This window comes from Theropithecus gelada, chromosome 18 (genome assembly GCF_003255815.1).
Source record: "Theropithecus gelada isolate Dixy chromosome 18, Tgel_1.0, whole genome shotgun sequence".
Taxonomy (NCBI): Eukaryota; Metazoa; Chordata; class Mammalia; order Primates; family Cercopithecidae; genus Theropithecus; species Theropithecus gelada.
The window spans coordinates 55,129,529-55,152,334 of record NC_037686.1 but is presented as its reverse complement, the minus strand read 5'-3'; the positions used below and the strand labels follow the sequence as shown (position 1 = coordinate 55,152,334).

The window sequence follows — 22,806 nt, the reverse complement described above, 5'->3', positions numbered from 1 at the left end:
TTCTCTGGAAAATTCCAGCTACTCCTAGGATCCCATCTGAATGTAAGCCTGGGTTGTGATGAATAATTTTGACATAATTTAAAGTATTGTATGTAATGTACCAGATTTTTGGCTTTAATCAACTTTGGCAGTAGACAGAATGAATCTTTATTTCCAAGAGACAGCAATGAGTCAAGGTCATTACTAAGCAGTAGGAAATTAAAAAGGCTTGATCAGATGCTTCTGCTCAGTGGAGTTTCCATGTTACCTTCCCCAGCCAAAATCTGCCAGCTGTCTCCAGCATATTAGAAAAATAGTGGTGTTCAAAGAAACACTTATTCTGTAATTCTGTCCACTGGGGAAAAAACTTCTATACACAAGGATCAATCCAGTAGTGAATCTTCTCTAGAATCCAGACTGAGGTCACTAAATACAATGTTCCTCTAAAAACAATCAGGAATCCTTAGAGAAACATCTGATTATAGTTTAAGACAAGAATTATGCAAGCTAAGCATGGAAGCAATAGATGCCTGGGCTGTATCAAAACACTTGGGGCCACCTCATCGAAGTGTGACAATCTAAGCACCATTACAACCAGTTACTGCAGGCAGGGGACCGTGGCTCACACCTGTAATCCCAGCACTTTGGGAAGCCTAAGCAGAGGGATCACTTGAGGTCAGGAGTTCAGGAAGAGCCTGGCCACACGGTGAAATGCCCTCTCTACTAAAAAATACAAATGTTATCAGGGCATGGTGGCACATGCCTGTCATCCCAGCTACTTGGGAGGCCAAGGCAGGAGAATCGTTTGAACCTGGGAGGCCAAGGTTGCCGTGGGCCAAAATTGTGCCACTGCACTCCAGCCTGGGCGACAGAGCAAGACTCAAAAACAAACAAACAATAACTGCAATAGACTGAAACCGAAACACCTCAAATACCTCCATAATATAAGTCCTTGGGAGAATGCTGGATGATTAAGATATTGTTTTGCAAAGTGATAAATAAGGTTAAAAGCATTTATTCTATCTTTTCTGTATGTGCTGCACTGCAGGATAAATGCTTGTAACTTTATCAATAAATAGTTGATGAGGGAAGTTTATCTTCATAAAGTATGCCAGCTAATAAATGAAAAAGAAATGAGAGAATCAGAACATCACCTTTCTGCAGCCCCTAATGGAAACAAATCTAAACCATGACCATCAGCAGCTGCTAATGTTAGAAAGAGGAAGGCTCAGCTATTACATGGTTCCAGTATTCTATGTATGAACTATATTATATATGAAGTTTGCCACAAACAAAACAAAAAACAAAGCAGAATCTGACCAGCCTTCTAGATCTAACAACCAATTTATAAGAAGGGGTCAGGCCTGTAATCCCAGCACTTTGGGAGGCCGAGGTGGATGCATCACTTGAGGTCAGGAGTTTGAGACCAGCCTGGCCAACACAGCAAAACCTTATCTCTACTAAAAATACAAAAATTAGCCAGGCATGGTGGCACATGCCTGTAATCCCAGCTACTGGGGAGGCTGAGGCGGGAGAATAGCTTAAATCCGGGAGGGGATGGTTGTAGTGAGCCGAGATTGTGCCACTGCACTCCAGCCTGGGTGACAGGGAAAGACTCTATCTCAAAAAAAAAAAAAAAAAAAAAGAAAGAAAAGAAGAGAAATATAAGGGACAGAAGAATACATTAAATGATACCAAGGGAATGCAACCAACAAAATCTGGCCTGTGGAATCTCCACAGGACTAACGTCATGGCTTCTTCAACAAATGAGCTCAATGGAAAAAGGAAAGAAGAGAGAGAAAGGAACCTGTGTCTCTTAAGAGAATTAAGAGACATGTTTTGCTCCTGATTCCTTCAAATAAACTATACTTTAAAAAACATTCCAGGCAAAAAACTTAAGGCAGTCTGGTAAGGAGATGAAACTGTGTTAATAAAATATTTATAGTTTAGGAAAAAGGTCAAGAGTAGACCTGGTTTTGAGTCCTGCTTTACATGTGTTAACCTTGGAGAAGTTATTCAACCTCTCTGAATCTGTTTCTCAATCTTTAAAGGGGATAGGCCGGGCGCGGTGGCTCATGCCTGTAATCCCAGCACTTTGGGAGGCCGAGGCGGGCTCATCATGAGGTCAGGATATTGAGACCATCCTGGCTAACACAGTGAAACCCGTCTCTACTAAAAGCACAAAAAATTAGCCGGGCATGGTGGGGGGCGCCTATAGTCCCAGCTACTCAGGAGGCTGAGGCAGGAGAATGGCGTGAACCTGGGAGGTGGAGCTTGCAGTGAGCTGAGATTGCGCCACTGCACTCCAGCCTGGGCAACAGAGCAAGACTCTGTCTCAAATAAATAAATAAATAAATAAAATAAAATAAAATAAAATAAAAGGGATAAGTATGGCTACCTACAGGGTTTGGAGGAGGATTAAACCACACAAAATAGGTGGGAACATTATGGAAACATTATGTCAAGTCTATGATGTGTCCCATGATTAAACGGCAACATAAATATATTCCAGAACAAATGTTCTAAAAGAAGAATTTTAACACTGGCCTTGGGGATTTAAAATGCATCTTTCTTGGGATCTGTAGTCACAACTTTCTTCCATGTTCCTGAAATGAAACATTATCGGTTGCCTCTAAAAATGTTTCTACAGAAAAAGAGGTCTGAGGTTTCTACACTTCACACTGACACGACAGGCTCACCTGTATCACAAACTTTATGCAGCAAGCATTTATCTTCTTCATTCCAGGTATCCAAGTATTCATCCGGGCCACAGGGCAGACATACACTGTCAGAGGTAGTAGTGCATTTAGAAGACATGTACTTTCCTTTAAAAAATAAAGGGGAAAAATACAACCATCAAAAACCCAAACCATAACAGCAACACAAAGCAAAACAGCAACAAAAATCGCACCCATCTATGGGACCAGTAACCATTGGTGCCCATGATCCCAGGACACCCCCCAAAGACGACATGACACAGGAGAAGAGGCCACAGTGCACAGTGACTGCAGCACCGTGGGCTCCTTGGGCCACACAGCTGGCTGAAATAACCCCACCTGGGTCTGCTGAGCCTGTGGTCACAGCAGTTTCTTAATTCTTCTTAAGTAAAAAGTCAACCACCCTCTGCACCCAGAAAGTCTGCTAAGGAACAGAATGATGGGCCAGGCACGGTGGCTCACACCTGTAATCCCAGCACTTCGGGAGGCGGATCACCTGAGGCCAGAAATTTGAGACTAGCCTGGCCAACATGGTGAAATCTCGTCTCTACTGAAAATACAAAAATCAGCTGGGCGTGGTGGCAGGTGACTGTAGTCCCAGCTACTTGGGAGGCTGAGGCAGGAGAATTGCTGCTGCCTCAACCTCTGGGAGACGGAGGTTGCAGTGAGCTGAAATCACGCCACTGCACTCCAGCCTGGGCAACAGAGCAAGACACTGTCTCAAAAAGAAAAAGGGGGAAAAAAAAAAAAAAAAGAATAGAATGATGATTTTAAACTGGGCCGCAGAACTTGAAAGATTTCCCGGAGCCCACTCAGGGAATAAGGGGGGTAGGCAAGAGAAACTGCATCACCCATCCCCTCTCCCCTCTGCCTTCCATCTGGATAGGCAACTTCTTATTAACTTCTTTTTGTTAACTTCTTCTACACTTACTACCGGCTCATGGTTAGCTTCGTTTGACCAAGTGTCATGCTGCGCCCCACCCACCTACCCAACACGCACTTGACAATCACTGGATCTTGGTTCTGCACATCCAAGAAATAACTGTAGCTGGAATATCCAAAATATCTTGTTATAAGGTAACCCACCTTCCCCTCCCCGCATGACGAGAGCGCGGGCCCCGTGGACTGTGGCTTTCACTGGGGCTGCAGACACTCAGCCACACCTTCTGGCAGAGCGACTTGGGGTAGGTGGTAGCCAGTCCACCTTCTGCTCCTCAACAGGTGTACGGAAAAAGGTACGACAAGGGTTTAGGCAATTTTTAGCAGCCACAATTCCAGTATGGTTATTCCAAAATAAAATTTCCGTGAAAACAATTTTAAATAAGAGCTGCATTTCACATTTTGAGAGTTTGACTCATAAAGTGCTAAAATATTAGTTTTAAAAAACTTCTTGCCATCTCAAGAAATAGGGTTTTAGAAAATTGTGTTTCAGCCCAAATTAAGCAACAGCTTTTAAAGTTGTTTGTTTTTTTTTCAAAAGAGATTTTAAAATCCCTTCAAATCTCTATTGAGAGAAAGATTTTTGTCTTCAGAGTGACAGACATTACCACCTGCCACTACCATAATGCGTCTATCCAATTTCTTGTTTCATCTGGCAGCAAGAAAAAATAACAACGAAAGCCTCACCCACTTTTGAGGGGCAATGCAAGGTGGCTCAGAAGCAGCTGTACCTGGTTCACATTTGTTACAGCACCGTCCCAGATGCTCATAATGCCGCTCACTGGTACATGGAGGAGCGATCTGCAGAGCCACCTGAAAAGAACACTGAGGTCAGGCAGAGAGTCCACACAGCCCTTTCTGGATAAAACTAGGTAAAACAAAAAGTGAATCACCAAATTACTTTTTTTGTTGTTGTTGAGATGGAGTTTTGCTCTTGTTGCCCAGGCTGGAGTGCAATGGCGTGATCTCAGTTCACCACAACCTCTACCTCCTGGGTTCAAGCCATTCTCCTCCTTTTGCCTCCTAAGTAGCTGAGAGTTGAGATTACAGGGTTTTTTTGTTTGTTTGTTTTGTTTTGTTTTTTGTTTTAGACAGAGTCTTGCTCTATTGCCCAGGCTGGAGTGCAATGGCACAACCTCACCGCACTGCAACCTCTGCTTCCCAGGTTCAGGCAATTCTCCTGCCTCAGCCTCCCAAGTAGCTGGGACTATAGCCATGCACCAGCTAATCTTTGTATTTTTAGTAGAGATGGGGTTTCACCGTGTCGGCCCCTTGAACTCCTGACCTCAGGTGATACACCTACCTCAGCCTCCCAAAGTGCTGGGATTACACTTACCTTTTAACATGTTAAACACTCAGAGAATTTTAAAAAGCCGAGAAAGTAAGGTGTTGTAGGGGCTTCCTGGGCTCCGCCCTCACTACCTGTTGCCTGAAGGACTGCGGGAGCTGTTTAAGCTTCCTCAGCCTCTGGTTCCCTTCTGGTTCAAAAGGGTATGATTCTAAGACAAATACCAATTTCTGAATCCGCCCATCTGAGTAAAACAAAAGAAAACAAAGCAGCCCAGGCGCCTGTAATCACCCAGATTCTTATCAGTTTGCCACAGAAAAGCTCTTTTCCTGATCAGCATTCTTGGTGTGAGCAAAAAACAAACACTCCTGTTGAGAAGCAGTCATGTCAGAAACCGAAGAGTTGGGCTTAGCTGAACAGACATCTACGTATGCACGCCACACCTGAAATTCATGCAAGTTCCCTGCTTCATCCTCGAATACAGGGTCACAGACCTTCCCCTCAAGGGTCTTAGAATGGAATGAAACACATACCAGATGGGCCCTACCTCAGCAGTGGTGGGAAGGAAGCAGAAGCGGCCAGGAAGGCTTCCTAAGGGAGGTGGTAAGTAATCAGTCTTCCAAGATAAATAGAAATCAGCCAGACCAGGAAACAGAAACTGGCAGGTGGAGGTAGCGGGAGGAAGTAGGAAGACTTTGGACAATATGAACAGTTCGAACAGGGGCAATGAGGCCTGAAACAGCTCTTGGGTGGCAATAGGAGACCTTCAGTCCAGCTGGAGCCCAGTGTCACAAAGGCAGTCAGGGGAGGGCTTCATCTGCATATTAAAGTGCTCGGATGGAGGGCACAGAGATAGCATGGCTTGGAAGAAGCCATGCGTCCTCAAAATAGCTCCATTACAGAAGGCAGCTTTATGAAGAAAGCACCAAACCCAGGAAAGCCCAGTGAGTGTGAGGCACACAGCTATCATGGACCTTTCTGACCTCACCCTGGCCAGCAAAGGGCTTATGAGGAGTCTGAGGTCGATGAGAAGGTCCCAGTGTGTTATTGGGGTGATGTATGCCAGGAAGGCTGTACTTGGACTTGCTTCCTGGGCCCTGCTAACACTCCCCATGGACACCGGATAACACAATCGGATGCTCCCCATGTATTCACTGGGTGACAGAGTCTTAGGGAAGCTGCATTGAGCCCAGCGGACCGAGGAAGAATTGCTTAAAAGAAGCCACCATACCTCTCCCTTCTGAGGTGTTTTTCGAGGTGTTTTTCTCTGTTTTAGATGCCACCCTTCTCTGTCTCCCTCTGTGTGCAATGTATGTGCAAAGAAAGAGGCAAAGTGGTAAAACTGATGCGGCCACGCAAACTGGGTCAAAAAGGAGGATTCATCCGAGCCTAAGGATTCGTGAACATTGTTGCAATGCTGATGACAAGGGCAAACAGGATAAATACGAAGTTGGACTATATTTCAGATGACAAAGGGTATTAATTGCTTCTGATCCCTTAAGGGGGCAGCCACAGACTCAGTAAAATGAGCACATACTTTGTGTTATAGACACAGAAAGGTACATACTTTGTGTTATAGACACAGAAAGGTACTTTTTAGGGGAATTTGGTAAATGGGATATCCCTGAAGTAGCTGCTTAGGGGCACTGTCAAGATGTCACAGGCTGTGTCCCGGGCTCCAAGCCCTGGTGCCTGTTGAGTATATCTGACCTGAACATGTAGACAATTCACTCCATGTTTAGGAGTATGGCTGTGATTCATTCAACCCACCGATCCTCCAACCCAGGAGCTTTGCACCTCTTCAAAGAAACAAGGAAGTCACTGCTTCCACAAATGACCAGCTGTCCTAACTTTTAATTGATTTTCAAAGATATAAAATCCATTTCTCTCTCCTAAGCTTCTACCTCACTATGACTTTTCACCTGAATGTGACTCTCCCCCCCGCAAAAAAAAAATTGAGGTATAATTCACGGACCATAAAATTAAACCTTTTAAAGTATACTTACTGTTCAGTGGTTTTTAGCACTTTGGCAAGGTTGGACAACCATCACAGCTATCTAATTCCTGAAGATTTTCATCACCTCAAAACTGACATGTCTACTTGACAGAGCTATAGGATTACAGATCTTTGAAGCAGCAGCAGAAATTTTGCTGCTGGGAAAATTGCTATGGTAAGGCAGAAAGATATGCTTTTAATTTCATTTAGGGTCCAGCTTAAGCAGAAACCTACTTTGTTCTCTAGTTACATGATATACTTCGAAGTATACCTTCAAACCTTCAATATGGCAATATACATACACCTTAAAAGGCAGCATAAGTACACATATTTAAGGGAATGTGGTTTGCAGGTAAAGAAATCTGGAAAACTAGATTGTTGGTTCATGCCGAAGACAAAGCATGCCTTTATTGTCCCTTTTCCTCTTCCTTTCTGGCTCTCTGCTTCCAACGTTCTTTCCCTCCACTTGCGGACCCTTTTCCTCCCATACAGCCTGTAAAGCGTGCCCTGTGCTGGTCTCATTCTAATCTCATGCCCCAGTTCCAGCAACAAACCGCCTGGTGAGCGCTGTGCACTGCAGCCCCGTGCTTATAACTCTTAGGAAATCCAGTGCTTCTTTCACTCCAGCCTGTCTTGTGCTGCCAGGCACCTGAGGACTGACTGACTTGTCCCTCGATGCTGCAGGCCAGACTCCTGACACCCAGACTCCATCTTGAGTCCCACATGCTTGGGCTCAGTTTCCCATGAGACTGCCCTGGATCTGTTTCCTTATAGCAGTCTCCCTCTTCCTGGATGGCCTGTCAGGTTCATCCTCTGGGTGTCATTTGTGTGTGTGTGTGAATGAACAGGTGTCCCTGCCCCTCCCAGTCTGACCTCTCATTTTGCCTACAGTATTCTGGTTCTGATGTCTACCATTTCACCACTAACTGCCCTGCCAGCCAGCAGCTGGCAAGAGCCTGAAGATGGCTCCAGATCCTCTTGGCGGTGGCCCCTCTGGGCTTCTGCCTCTCCCTTCCATCTGCCCAGAACTTCAGCCAGACTCTATCCTCCAAGACCAAGCTCCCCACGGTTGCAAAGTGGTAGCTATTATTATTGGTAGCAGCCCTAGTAAAGCAATCATTTGATAAAAACATGTTCCTGCTTAAGTGTTCTTAAGGAGTCTCCTAGGGAATGGCGGAATTTGGGCATAAGGCCTCAGATCTTCAGTTAATAGAGTGATTTTGTCAGCCACTTACAGTTGCCTCTTTTTCCCCAAGATGCAGCAAGGAAAAGCCTTTGATGACTGAGTTGAGATGTACAGGCTTTTATTTACTGAGATTTTTCTAGTTCACCTTTAAGACTGATAGAGTCAAAGCTTCGGAATCGCAGTTGTCTTCATGAAGCAAATAAAGCATAAATACTTCAAAATTTTTATTTATTGCATAGGGAATATAGTCCCATGATACAAAACTTAAAACGAGCAACAGCTTGTTTAGGAAATTCTGTCCCACTCTCTCCCAGTCACTCTTCTCCATAGGTAACCCATGTTACCAGCCATTTTTTTGGGTGCATCCTTCTGGAGGTGAAAGGAGAATGAACTTGTGATCTAATCCAGGGCCTATTCTACATCACAGCAGCCTTAGGGGCTGGCTGGGATCAGGTTGCTCTTGTGTTTTGCGGAATATAATTTGACTTCTTAGAAGTCTTGTTTAGAAAAGCAGCCATGTATTGATAGAGTATAGTGCTTAATCAATAAGCTACAAATATTCTCTTTGGTCCACAGAATCTATATCAACTAACCTATATTCTGACAGAACTCACCAGAATTAATAAGGAACATTAGAGTTTGTTTATAGCAAATATTCTCTGCACATACAAATTCCCCCTACAAATTCTTTGCTAAATCTAAAAGAAGGAGTTAAAACAGCAAGATGATTTGACTTCTCTTGCTTCGCTCTCTTGTGTCTTTTTGTGTCTTCTACGCATTTGTTTCAGGACATACAGGCTGGTGTTTATCTTAACGGCTGATGGACTCTTCTAGAATAACCATGTCCACAGTCTGTGCAAGGCTTTGGGAGGGCGGAGGGAGATAATAAATTTGAAATTAAAAAATCCCTTTATAAAGCAATGTGGATTTATTTCCCAATGCAAAGCCATGTTGAGTCTAATTCTGAAAAACCATAAGCTGAAGAAACATAACATTTCTGCCAGTGGAGCCACAGAGACGAGCGGATCTGTATTTAGAATCCTGCAGGGAAGGTTGACTTAAATATTTATTTTCCATGCTGTTAACCCAATTGTCGTGCAAGTCATTATGGATACTAAAATTACTTTCTTGCTCCACTGAAAATTCATGCTGACATCGAACAATGCAGAAAGAGGCTTGGCCCCTCTTGTCAAATCGAGATGAAAAGAACGTAACCTAGAAGAACAAATGAGGGATTTTCCATAGATTTTGTTTTATAAAATATCATCCATGACTATATTTCAGAATTTGGCTATAATTTCAGTAAGGATGGTATCAAATTTCTGAACGTTACAGTAGAGTCGAAAGATGTGGTTTTTCTTAAGAGAGAAACGATTAAATGTAAAAATAACACTTCACTTAACAGCCCTGCTGTCCCGGAAAAAAATATCCTTAAAGAAAGTCACTATTGAAACTGATCCTACCCGGAATAGAATAGAATACAAATAAATTACTAGCGACCTGTGTGCCCAAAACACTAAAAGAGCTTCTTTAAATAAGACAGTCTTACCCTAAGGAATTATTTCTCTTTGAAGAACTTTGTTTTAGAAGTAAATAAACAACAAACATACAAAAGGTAATATTAATACATCAGAGTAACCTACAAACAGATGCTGTTGGTTCTTGTCCATTTCTTTGAATGTCTTTTTTTCTCAGCCAGCTGGGCTAACGGGCGAGCGAGAAGGTCTCAGTTTTTCTCCCGGTCACAAGTGTTTCCATTAATGAGTCAAAATATAGACCCTTTGAATTCAGATGTTCTGGGCGATCCCTCCTGGTCTGCCCCTTCTTTAGCTGCTTTCTCCAGCTAACTTTATCTCTATTTTATCCAGCTCTCTATTCTGGATCATGGCACAGTCCTGTGCCTGTGAATGTAAGGAAAACGTCCCATCATGGAGATTCTCAGCAAAACATTCATAACCAGGAGTGGAAATGATGCAGGAATCACCTGAGGCCCAGAGACCAGATGGGGCGGATTCCTATTTAAAGAGTTAAACGACAAAGAAAAGAAAGTCTGATATGACAGAATATAGGAAATTTTTTTTTTTTTTTTTTTTAGACAGTCTTGCTCTGTCACCCAGGCTAGAGAGCAGTGGCATGATCATAGCTCACTGCAGCCTTGACCTCCCAGGCTCAAGAGATTCTACCGCCTCAGCCGCCCGGGTAGCTGGGACCACAGGTGCCCACCACCACGCTGGGCTAATTTTTGTATTTTTTGGTAGACACGGGGTTTCATCATGTTGCCCAGGCTGGTCTTGAACCCCTTAGCTCAAGAGATTTGCCCACCTCAACCTCTCAAAGTGCTGGGATTACAGGCGTGAGACAGCACACCCAATCTGCATATGGGAATTTTCGCAAAGCAGAGGTAAGGGCCGGGAGAACTCAGGTTGGAGGAGGAGACAAGGTACCTCGAGCACTGGTGACAAGAGTAAGAAGTAGCCTGGCCAGGCAGCCCCCAAGAGCTGCGTGGGCTTCAGGGCAGGAGTTTTCTACCCAAGGCAGCCCTCGAAACTGGGCTTCCAGTTTGACCCGGAGAGAAGAATGCCTGATATTTCTTTAGTAAAACTGACTACGTTTCTAAAATCTCAGGACAAAAAAAAAAAAAAAAAAAGCCATTCTCAGCCTGAGTCTCCTCACCTGTACAATAGCACTAGAACTGTGCCCATCCTGCAACACTGAGAGGCAGATGCGAGAATTTCTAAACATGATGTGGCACTGGCAAGTGGCCATATTGCACAAACACAAAGCTTCTGCCTCCTCAATTCAAAGCTGAAGACTTTTATAGTAGGCTGCTGGGAGAAGGGAGATGTAATCGCATCACAGCCCAGTGCAGTGGTCTGCATCCAGTAGAGGAGGGGTATTCATGGGCACAGCTGAATGGAATTAGTAGAAGTATACATAACTTGCATCCAGTCATTCCCCGAGGGGAGAGAAGGGAAAGGGTATCACTAGAAAGGGGGGAAATGATGGAAAAGATAAACTGGGTACCCAGAGACAAATTCTCAAGGCCTGACAATCTTCCTGCAGAAACCATCCTTGTGCACTTTGAACCTAATTATGACAAACCAAAGCTGCACAGCAGAGTATTTTAGCAGGACAACTAGGAAAAAATGCATGCTTTAAAAAAGCATGTTTGATTTCACAAAAAGAAGTCCTTTATCATGGGATTGGAAACTTGAGGCATCAATGCGAAATTGGCGATGAGTGGTCCGAGTCATTTCAGTGCCTTGCTGTCTGGGGGTTCAGTCAGCTTTTCGAGCCACACTTGGGTGAAGGCAGACACAGTTTACTCAGTCCGTCTGCTGATAAAGCTTCTGCCAGATTATATCTGTGATTTCTGTTAACTAGGACATAAATGAATTATGATTGAATGCCCTTCTAGACATTCTCATTTTAAATAAGCTCGGCAGATAGAATTTCAATCTTACAGATTCACAGAGAAAATACCAGGCATGTTTCTTTTGTACAAACCGGAACTTCACATTTCAAGCTTCAGAACAATATTGCATAGGCACCTACCAAGATGGTATGTTATAAAGAGACCACGAGGATAAAGGGGCAGTGTTTTAGGATCCCCTGCTCACCCTGCTGGATCACCTGGCACAGCCCATGGGTGTGTTCACCCTACCTGGGAAACCTGTCAATCACGGAACACATTAAAAACTTGGAGGTCCTAAGTTACATCAGTCAGGTACATGGCCTAAGTCATAACAGAGGTAGATACAGAGAATCACAGGGTTTAACAGAAAATGCCCTGAGTGTTTAAAATATAATTCATGTCTAAGAAATATATTTTACACGTAGCTCTTGAAATAAAAATTCTGCTGCCAAAAGTTAGGCTCATATATTTTATGATTTGTACAATATGAAAATATGTGTCTAGTTCATTGGAGAAGATCACGAAGAAATTATGACTGTCACAAACAATATTATAATTGATTTAAAAAAAAAAGTTTGGCACAGTGGCTCATGGCTGTAATCCCAGCATTTTGGGAGGCAGAAGTGGGAGGACTGCTTGAGCTCAGGAGTTTGAGACCCTGTCTCTATAAAACTTTAAAAATTATCCAGGTGTGGTGGCGTGTGCCTGTGGTCCCAGCTATTCAGGAGGCTGAGGCAGGAGGATTGCTTGAGCCTAGGAGGTTGAGGCTGCAGTGAGCAGTGATTGCAACACTGCACTCCAGCCTGGGTGACAGAGCAAGACCCTGTTTCCAAAAACCCAAAACAATTGATAAAGGATTTGGGGACTTTTTTCTGAGACAGATTCTCATTCTATCACCTAGGTTAGAGTGCAGTGGTGTGATCACCGCTCACTGTAGCCTTGACCCCCTGGGTTCAAGCAATCTTCCCATACTCAAGTGATCCTCCTGGGCTCATGCCATCTTCCCATACCAGCCCCCTGAGTAGCTGGGACTACAGGGCCTAGGGATTTGGGACATTCTAAAGTGCATTTTATGAATGTATATCTAGTGATAAAAAGTATTCAAAACTCCAACTGAAAGGGACTAATCACAGCTGGTCAGCTCCTACTGGTCTCACTGAAAATTACAAATAGGAATCAGTCCTCTCCCCACACACATACTGTTCCCCACAAAAGGGGCCGAGTTCATATAATCACCGGGTAAGAGCGAGGCCAGTCATTCCTTTGCCTGAGTCATTCACCTTTATCTCAAAAAACAATTATTCTCCACAAGATATAGTTTGATGTAGTCAGAGTTTAACAGGCGGAAGTATCATTCTCTTTACGAAGTTCTGCTGTCATCACATCGTCAAAGGCATCTTCGCTGAGCTCTCTCCCATACCTGCATGAGGTCCTGGCTTGCCGCAGGACTGAAGGCAGGACCTGTCTCTGCCCTCTCACTGCTTTTAGTAAAGGGGGACACAGCCACATATAGAGAGGAAGGAAAACTGACCAGTCAGAGCCCCACACAGCAGTGCCAGAACTGAAGCACTGGAAAGATCCTCCCTGATTGTGGACGAGGAAGGAAAAACGCAACCCTGGACTCCGACTGGTGTCCACGTCTTCCTTGGCTTTGGATGGGCAGGGAAACAGGAGGAGATAGGGAAGGACTTCCAAAAGGAAGTGGACAAGCTGGGGAGGGTGAGGTTATGGGGCAGAGACAGAAGGATTTGAGAGGAGGGAGAGGACAGAGCAAATAGGAGACTCGGGCAGGTGCAGGCGGAGAGCCTGGGGGACTGGGCAGGTATGTTCTGACAGTAGAAGGAAAAGGTGGGGGCTGCTTCAGGGCTTCCAGGAAAGGGCAGCTAGTCAGTGAGTTGCAGAAGGAAGGGAGGGTCTTTTTTTAGCAGCACCATGAAACATATTGTAAAGACTGTTGGGATGAGAAAGCGCAAGAAGGTGCAAACTCGTTTTAGACAAGAACAGAGCCTGGGCTAGGATCTCATGGAGGAAACAGAGATGGAGACGAAAAGCACAGGCAGGAGCAGACAGCAAAGTGGCAACTCTGGATGGCAAAATCTGCAGGAGGCCAGGAATGCAGCTCATTTCGGGAGGCAAGAAAGGGCTGTCTCCCACTGCCAAACACTGAATTTGGCTCTTTTTATGCCTGTCCTTTGAATGCCTTTTTAAAAAACTTTGGGGCAATTTAACATTTTTTATTGTGGAAAATAGATATAAAATTTGCCATTTTAATCATTTTAAAGTATGATTCAGTGGCATTAAGTAGCAACAATTGCCACTATCTATTTCCAGAACATTCTCATCACCCCAAATAGAATCTCTGTAACCGTTAACTAGTAACTCTCCATTCCCCCTCCCTCAAGCCCCTGGAAATCACCTTTCTGCTGTCTGTCTCTGGGTCTGACCACTCTCTTTACCTCATATAAGTGGAACCACACAGTATTTTTCTCTTTGTGTCTGGTTTATTTCGCTTAGCATAATGTCTCCAAGGTTCACCCATATTGTATTATGCACCAGGACGCCATTCCTTTTTATGGCTGGATAATATTTCACCACATGTATAGACCACATCTTGTTTATCCATTCATCCATTGATGGACACTTAGATTGTTTCTACCTTTTGGCTACAGTGAATTATCCTGCAGTGAACACTGGCACACAAGTATCTGAGTCCCTGTTTTCAGTTCTTTTTGGTCTATACCTGGGAATCCTATGGTAATTCTACGTTTAGCTTTTCGAGGCACCCACCTCTCAACTGTTTCCTGCAGAGGCGGCAGCATTGTACATTCCCAGCAGCACTGCATGAGGGTTCCAGCTTCTCCACTTCTTCAACAACACATGTTATTTTCTGGTTTTGTTTCGTTTTTGGTTTTTAAAATAATAGCCATCCTGGTGTGTGTGAAGCAGTATCTCTTCGTGGTTCTAGTTTGCATTTTCCTATTGACTAACGATGTGGAGCATCTTTTCTTGTGCTTCTTGGCCACCTGTGTGTCTTCCCTGGAGAAATGTCTATTCAAGTCCTTTGCCCGTTTTTATAGGGTAATTTAATTTTGCCTAGTTCTGTTCACAGAATTTGATTTAGCTGCTGACAACACTGATTGAGTTCACAACCTAAAAGTCGACCAATTAGATATACATTCATTTATTCCTCAATTATGTGAACACATACTATGCGCCAGGGACAATTTCAGATCCTCTGGATACAGGGGATAGATACTCAACCGAGAGAGTCCTGGCTTATAGTCCAGGGGAGAACAACAACTGTAAGTAAACAGATAAGGAAATCTGGTTGCAACAATTGTCATGAAAAAAATGAAACAATCTATGTAAGGTGATGGTATGATTATAGGAAGCCTCTTTGAGAAGATGACATCTGAGTGGAGTCCTGCTTAAAGCCAGGGGACAAGCCAAATTTACAGCACATGCCAGGAGGAGGATTACAGGTGGACATATTTGCCAAGGCCCTTGGAGGGAGTGTGCATGGCTTGATGGAGAAACAGCAAGATAGCCCATGTGATTAAGCGCAGTGCAAGGTGGGTAGGGTATAAGGTCACATAACTGATTACTAATTTATACACATTGTGAGTTTATATATAGCCATACTGGCAGGATTGTGTGGTATTGATCATATTGGACATTGCCATTACTCCATAAAGGTTTAAATACTAGGCACTTCATGCTATTTTCATTAGCAGTCAGGAATTACCACATTTGCCACTAGATTTTTAAAACATATTATTAACTGTGATAAAATACACATAACATAAAAATTTGCCATCTTAACCATTTTGTCACAAGTTCTTTTTTTTGGAATATATAGTATGCACAGAAAAAAATATCTAACTTAGGTCAGGTTTGATTAAAAAACAAAAAAACCTTAAAAATATAGGGTAACTGTGATTAGAAGTCCTGATATATTCACCATTCTGATTTAGCAAACTTTGCACAATTGACTTTATATACCATCTTGAAAGTTGCTTGTTATTGGACCCATCAGCATTTCCCCCCCAACCACCTTCATTCCAGATGTGCTTCTTAAAGGAAACAAAGCGCACAGCACTGACTCAGGCGCCCATCAAAGGTCTGTTGATTTTTACTCAGCCCTCTGCCTTACTCCCCTCACAATGCATTTATTATCTCTGCTCCTTGAAAAGAAAACATACGGCCCAAGGGAAAATGAAGAAACAAGCTTGCATTTCAAAACTTTAATTGCAAGTTTCTTTGTCTTCCAGAGAGATAAGAGTGAAGAGTCTGCAGCCCTGGGCTACCTGGAATCCGAGGGCTAGGCCGGTTCTTTCCTCAATACAGTAATTAGGATGGCTTTGACTTGTCCTTATGTTCCCATGCACCCCTATTTCCACAGGCTCCAGTGAATGCCCCTTTATTCTCCCAGTGTGAAAGCCTTTTTAAATTGTCATTCTTGTTTTTAACTTTGTATTCATTTCAGATAAGAACTGCTTTCTCTTCTTTACTGTAGTAGAAGCCAGCAAGCCCTGTGTCACTTCCGAGAGTGCAGCCGGCTAGAAACCATGTCCCTCTAGGCTCTGCCTCCATGCTGGGGGTGCACGAACTGCTCAGGCCAGGAGTCCCCAAAGTGACTGAAGGAGGAAGTATTCCCCTTACCTGCCGCCCTCCCTTCCTTCACTGCCCAGCCTTCAGGGTGAAATCCAGTGCTTCTCCAATGTGCACAGAATAACCTGAAAATTTTATTAAAATGCAGGTTCTGATTCACTGGGTCTGGAACAGAGCCTGAGACTGTATTCCTAACAAGCTCCCAGGCAATGTCAGTGCTGGTCTCTGAGGAGCAAGGCTAGAGATTTCATTGAAAACCAAAAGCCAGGACTTTCTCCTATTCCCAAACACTGCACAGTCATATCTGACTATACAATAGACATTGAGAACCACCTCTTCCATCCCTGGATACCTTTTATCTATTTATCTATTGATGAACGGGGGCAGAGGAAGAACTGGCCCTAGTGAAATATCTACTATGTGCCAGGCACTGTGCTTGGAAACCTGACTTCCCTTCTCTTCCTGCATCCTCCCAAGACAGATTAATCAACTTGCTGAGATGGCTGGTGATAAGGAGATTGGAACAGTGCTAGGCATGTAGCAAATATTTAAATACTTGATAAATTAATGAATAAATTTTCCCAAAAGACCACTGTAACCTCAAAACTTCCCTTTACAGAAGATTGTAACAATTTCCTTCTAGCACTGAATCAAATTCACACTCTCAAGCACGCACTGGGAAAGACTCCACTAATTTGGGACAAAATCCGAGATACCCTGGGGGAAGGGGGTCGCAAAATCAAGATTAGCAATCTTTCTGGGCTGGAACTCTCCTTTCTAATAAGGACTGAACACGGGGCTGCCTAACAGGAGACACAGCTGCTTCAGCCTCTTTGTGCCCGTCACTTATGCCAGGAAATGGAGAGCCTCCCACAAGGCCTCTTCTGTGTGACCTCACCCCTTGGGTGCAGAGGAGTGGGTACCCACCGCCTTGAGTCCCCTTACCTATAAGGACTGCCCCACACAGTTAAGATGATTGGTTATGCATTCTGATGCTTTGGTTATTTGCAATTTTACATAGAAATCGGACCCCAGACCAGGCGCGGTGGCTCACGCCTGTAATCCTAGCACTTTGGGAGGCCAAGGCAGGTGGATCACCTGAGGTTAGGAGTTTGAGACCTGACTGGCCAATATGGTAAAACCCTGTCTGTACTACAAATACAAAAAAAAAGTTAGCCAAATGTGGTGGTAGGCGTCTCTAATCCCAGCTACTTCGGAGGCTGAGGCAGGAGAATTGCTTGAACCCGAGAAGCGAGGCTGCAGTGAGCTGAGATCGCGCCACTGTGCTCCAGCCTGGGTGACAAAAAAAAAAAGAAAAAAGAAAAAAGAAAAAAAAAATCCGACCCCAGTGGCCTGGTCACAGGGACCCCCAACTGGACACAACTGGAGCACAGAAACTGCAGCCTATTAGAAAGGGGCGATTTTTCACTTTTAAACCTTGTGACCCACAGAAATTAATAGGTTAAGGCTTAAGACAGAGGTTCCAGCTGTGTTTTCACTGAATTTAACTGCCCCCTCGATCTCACAGTCCATCGTCACAGGTTTTGGGGTCTGCTGCTAGATTTCTGGCCATCGTGCATTAGTAACACCATGTTGTCATTCTCCCCCTAAACCCTGCTAGTGTCTCCTGATCTCACTCCAAGTAAAAGCTTGAGACTGACCGTGACCCAGAGGCCATGTGTGTTCTGACCCTCTTTCTTATTTCAGCTTTTCTCTTACTACTTAGAAAGTGGCTTTTAAGGGATCAAAAAATGTTAGTAATAGAAAATGATTTTGATTGGTTCCACAGTAGAGATATGTCAAAAGAGGAGCCCAGGTTATTCTCACCAAGGGAAGAGTCCCCAGATTAGCTATAATTATAGTAAGACAAAGACATAAAGGACCTTTAAAAGTATCTACCTACTTCCAAAAGCTTATGAGGGTAAAGGTTTAACCTACCACTGTCTGCTGCCCTGAGGCTCTGAGGCCATCCTTCTCCCTCCTCCCACCCTACACGGGCCTGGCAGGTGGCAGGAGTGGGATGAACACGCATGGAGAGATGCGGCCCTCTGAGCCGGTGCACCCAGGGCTACAGCACAGTGGTACAGTACAGTCTCCCTCTGGGGTGTGGGGCACAGACGAGCCAGTGCTGCCTTGGCTTCAGGAAGTGGTGGTGATTCAAGACATACACTTCTTTTCCTCCTGAGTCAGGGATCAACTGGCACATGGACCCTGTGCCAAGGGTGCCCGGAGTGCCTGTCTTTTATCTGGATTAGCCTTAAAGACACAGCATTGCCATTTCTGCTTAAGAATAGTTCTAGAGGCCAGGCGCGGTGGCTCACGCCTGTAATCCCAGCACCGTGGGAGGCCGAGATGGGTGGATCACCTGAGGTCAGGAGTTCGAGACTAGCCTGACCAACATGTCAAAAACTCATCTCTACTAAAAATACAAAAATCAGCCTGGCATGGTGATGGGCACCTGTAATCCCAGCTACTCAGGAGGCTGAGGCAGGGAGAATTGCTTGAACGTGGGAGGTGGAGGTTGCAGTGAGCCAAGATGGCACCACTGCATTCCAGCCTGGGCAATAGAGCAAGACTCCTTCTAAAAAAAAAAAAAAAGAAAAAGAAATAGTTCTAGAAAGCCCTCAGTGAGTACCTACTTGAGCAGACAAGACAGACCTCCACAAATGCAGACTGGGCACGCATTTGCAAAGGTCTCCCCAAATACCAAAAAGCTTTCTGTCCCAGCATTCTGGAAGGTCCCTTTCTCTACTCCCTACCCCATCATAGAGTTGACTATACAAGCAGTTCACCTGAGGAGTTAAGACCAGTCACTGGAGCACTGCTTGATAGGAGCTCCAGCTGTGCCATTCACTAGCTGTGCAAACTCAGGCAAGTTAATCAGCCTCTCTGTGCCTCAGTTTTCTCAACTTACTAGCAAGGTGGAATAAGCATTAGACATAATCCATGTGAAGCACATGCCTGGCACACAGGAGGGGTTCAACAAATGGCTGGTACTTGTAATACATTAATCTTCTAATATTGTCAGAGCTGAGTGCAAACCTTTTCATGGAATCCCGGGGTCTCTAGCAGCTGTTCTCAAACTTGAGCATGTGTCAGAATCAGCTAAGAGGTTGTGAAGCCACACACTGCTGGCCCTCCACCCCCAGAGTTTCTGATTCAGTAGGTGGGGGGCGTAAGAATGTGCATTTCTAACAAGTTCCCAGGTGAGACTGATGCTGGGCCCAGACACTACAGTTGGAGAACTCCTGACTTCAGGGCAGAGTCCCAGTTCTGGAGGCTTATTCGCAAGTCCTTTGTGACCCAGACCCCCATGACTTTCCCAGCTGGCTTTATCCTTCCCTGGTCCCTGTCATCGGCCCTGGGCTCCATACATTGGGGCGGGATATGATTTTCTCATGCCTGTCACCACCTCTGCCCTTCTCCCTCCAGCTCTGTTTTCCTCTCAGAATCACACCCATCCTTCCAGGACCAGATCGAACACCCCCTGCCTGATTCTCCACTCGGAACTCATCCTTCCCATGCCTGCGTCCTAGAGGCATCTCACATGCTCCTCCTGTGGGGCTACGTGGGAACGAACAATGGGACATGGGACATCCGACCTTCCCCTTCAGATCTCAGGCTCTCTGAGGTCAGAGGCAGCAACGTCCTAAGTCTGATGTTCCCAAAATACCTGCTGGGTTTTTGTTTGGTTTGGGGCTGTTGGCTTTGCCAGTAAATCCAAAACAGTATCGTTGAATTGAAAAGAAAAAAAAAAAAAGCTTACAAAGAGGTTAAAGGAACTGTAATGAAAACCCTGGGGAAGGGGAAGTTGTGGGCTAACAATCTTCAGCAATAGAAATATTAAAATAAAGAAGACATTGACCAACCGGTCTTTACCCCATTAAAGAACAAATTTGAGGAAATGGGGTCAAATTGTGACATGTTAGATTTAGGTCTGTTAGAGGGAAGTTCCTGACATTAGGAATTATTCAGCAAGGAAACGGGTTAGCAAGGGGGGAAGTGAATAATCTCTACTAAGCTTTAAAAATGGAATCGATTCTCAGTTACTATGAAAGTGTTAGATGTGATCCTGCTTGTATATCTGACTATGAAGTTGAGAGAAGATAGGGGCCTTTAAAAGTCTCTTTTACTGGCTATGAATTTGCCAGCTGTTTGTGCTGGCAAATACGTGATACACTATTAAGTTAGGTGCTAACTACATTAGGTAAGTAATACATATTTTTAAAAAGTCAATACTTTAGGGAGGTGGTTCATTTCCCATCTGTGGGATGTGATGCGAACCCCAAACCAGCCAACACAGTGGTGCCAGTAAGATTTTTGGCAATGCTGCACCACCTTTCCCCATTGCCCAGCTTAGCCGTCACATTCACCAAGAGCTAAACAGAGTTTTTCTTCCTCATTTTTCATGGAAAGTCTTCAAATTTCTGATAGCTTGAGGAAGTGGCTCTTGTACTCTCAACACTCTTAACAGGAAATGCAGTAAGTTATTATTACTTTGATGAACTAAAAGGGTGGTTTTTGCAGTCAGGTCTTCCTGACACTTGGAAATCTGGCAGCTCTGTCCCTCTGCTGGTGCCAGACGGGGCCTCTGTGTCACCTGCTGGGTTAGGATTTTTTTTGGGGTGTGGGGAAGTCTAAAAGGCACTGGACACAGAGGAAGGGAAACACTCATCTTAGGCAGCGGCAGTGTGCCAGGAAAATGTGTATCATGCAAGCAGTTTTTGCACAGCTATGGGTCCAACATAAACACTGCTTCTTTTGGGGTTAGGTGACATATTTGAGGCCAGTGTGGGAAGACCACAGGTCAGGTCGCACCTGCCTTTGCTCTGATGTGACTCTCTGGGGATCACTGGCTGTTTATCTCTCTTCAGTGTGTGTTAAGAGCTCTGTCTCTACGCTGAACTTCTCATTCTAAGACATCTCTAGGTCTGGAAATGGCTCTCTAGATTCCAGAGCCTGCAAGTTTCCTGGAGCGCACAATGCCACAGGGCTTTTAGCGTGTTTGCCTCTACAGGGTCTAAGGAACTTTGTCTCTGCCTCCCAATAAGAGAACCCAAAAAAGGTGGGATTCAAGAGCCTAAACATAATCCTTCTTTTTGGTTTGGGAAAAACACCACCACTTCTTCACTTGAACCAGAACAACATTTTGATTTGGACTAAGACAGTAATTTCCTTAACAAAGTGAAAAATATAATCCAAACAGCCAGCTATTTTGTCCTGACATCTGCCATGTCTTTTTTATTGTTTATTTATTTATTTTGAGATGGAGTCTCGCTCTGTCACCCAGGCTGGCGTGCAGTGGCACCATCTCGGCTCACTGTAACCTCCGCCTCCCGGGTACAAGTGATTCTCCTGCCTCAGCCTCCTGAGCAGCTGGGATTACAGGCGTGCCGGGCTACTATTTTTATTTTGACTAGAGATAGGGTTTCACCATGTTGGTCGGGCTGGTCTCAAACTCCTGACCTCATGATCCGCCACCTTGGCCTCCCAAAGTGCTGGGATTGCAGGCATGAGCCACCACACCTGGCCTTATTTTATTTTTTTACTAGTTAAGTGAAGCAGTGGGAGTGGAGGAGGAGCAAAGAAATCTGTTAACTGGTTGTGATCAATTAGTTGTAAACACCGCTGCACTCAGACCAGCTTGTCATGTCTTTTTTTTCTAATAACCAGCCACATCCGTCCTTTGCCCCTGCGCCTTCGGCCCCTGCACAGCCCCATTGGCTCTGAAATCGCCCCTGGATCAGCTTCTTCTTCTCTCGCCACTGCCCTGACCTGATTCAGGCCCTTTCCCAAACCAAAGCAGTGGGCTCCTTACTGGCCCCCTGGCCCACCCAGACACTCTTCCCCTAACACACAAAACTGGTCATGGTCCTCTCCAGCTCACAGCTCAAGATTAAATCTGAACTATTTACTTGTACCTCAAGGCTTTGAGTGCTGGCTTTTGCCTTCCTCTCTCCTTACACCCCTGAGTCCAGAAGTCCTGTCTTTCCTTCAGTTCCCTGCAAACACTCCACTCTGATACGAATCCCTGCCGTTCTCCCCGCCAGACAAAGCACTGTCATTCTGGAACCCCCAGCCTAAGTGCTGCTCTCTCATGCTGTCTGCAGTGCTTTAGACACATGTGACCACGCAGGAAGGATGGGAAGTCCTCTGATGCTTGCAGGTGAAGGCCCTCTGTCCTGTGTGCCCACAAGTTGAAAACCCTCCCCAGAACACCGGGTCCTGCTGTCTGTTAGTGGTCCGCACACGCCTGGACTGCAAATCTCCTGAAGACAGGGGCTGCGGATTTTGGTCTCTTGTTTGCTTAGCCCATTGCAGAGTGTGCTACGGTTGTGGGCACTCCATTTGTTGCAGTCACTGAACGCGTTGAACACAAATTCAGGTCTATTTTCTCATTATTGAATGCTGTGGCCTGCATGCGGTGACCCAAAGCACTCAAAGGCTAAAAGTCGAGGGTGGCTCACAAAACGAATACACATATAAAGTTATCATCACACGGCCCTAAAGAATGTACTTCCCACTGCTGCCTGGGGCTGCTCTGGGCTTCTTGGTGTGAGAGCGCACTGTGACTGGAACGCGACGCAGTAAGAACAGCAGCACCAGTCAGCCCTCTGACAAGGAGCTTCTGGTGACCGAGGCAGACAGGCAGCCTGCCCGGGGAGCGCTGCCAGG

At 44.9% G+C, this 22,806-nt stretch overlaps 1 protein-coding gene across 2 annotated transcripts in view; it reads right to left on the bottom strand.

The window, feature by feature from the left end:
• TNFRSF11A (TNF receptor superfamily member 11a) overlaps nt 1–22,806 on the bottom strand; it is a 60,968-nt gene that overhangs the window by 33,731 nt on the left and 4,431 nt on the right. For both annotated transcript variants that reach the window (XM_025365470.1, XM_025365469.1), the window contains exons 2-3: nt 4,367–4,448; nt 2,679–2,804 (exon numbers count right to left, since the gene is read on the bottom strand). In XM_025365470.1, the coding sequence (XP_025221255.1) occupies nt 2,679–2,804; nt 4,367–4,448 (208 nt within the window). The remainder of the gene's footprint in view (nt 1–2,678; nt 2,805–4,366; nt 4,449–22,806) is intronic.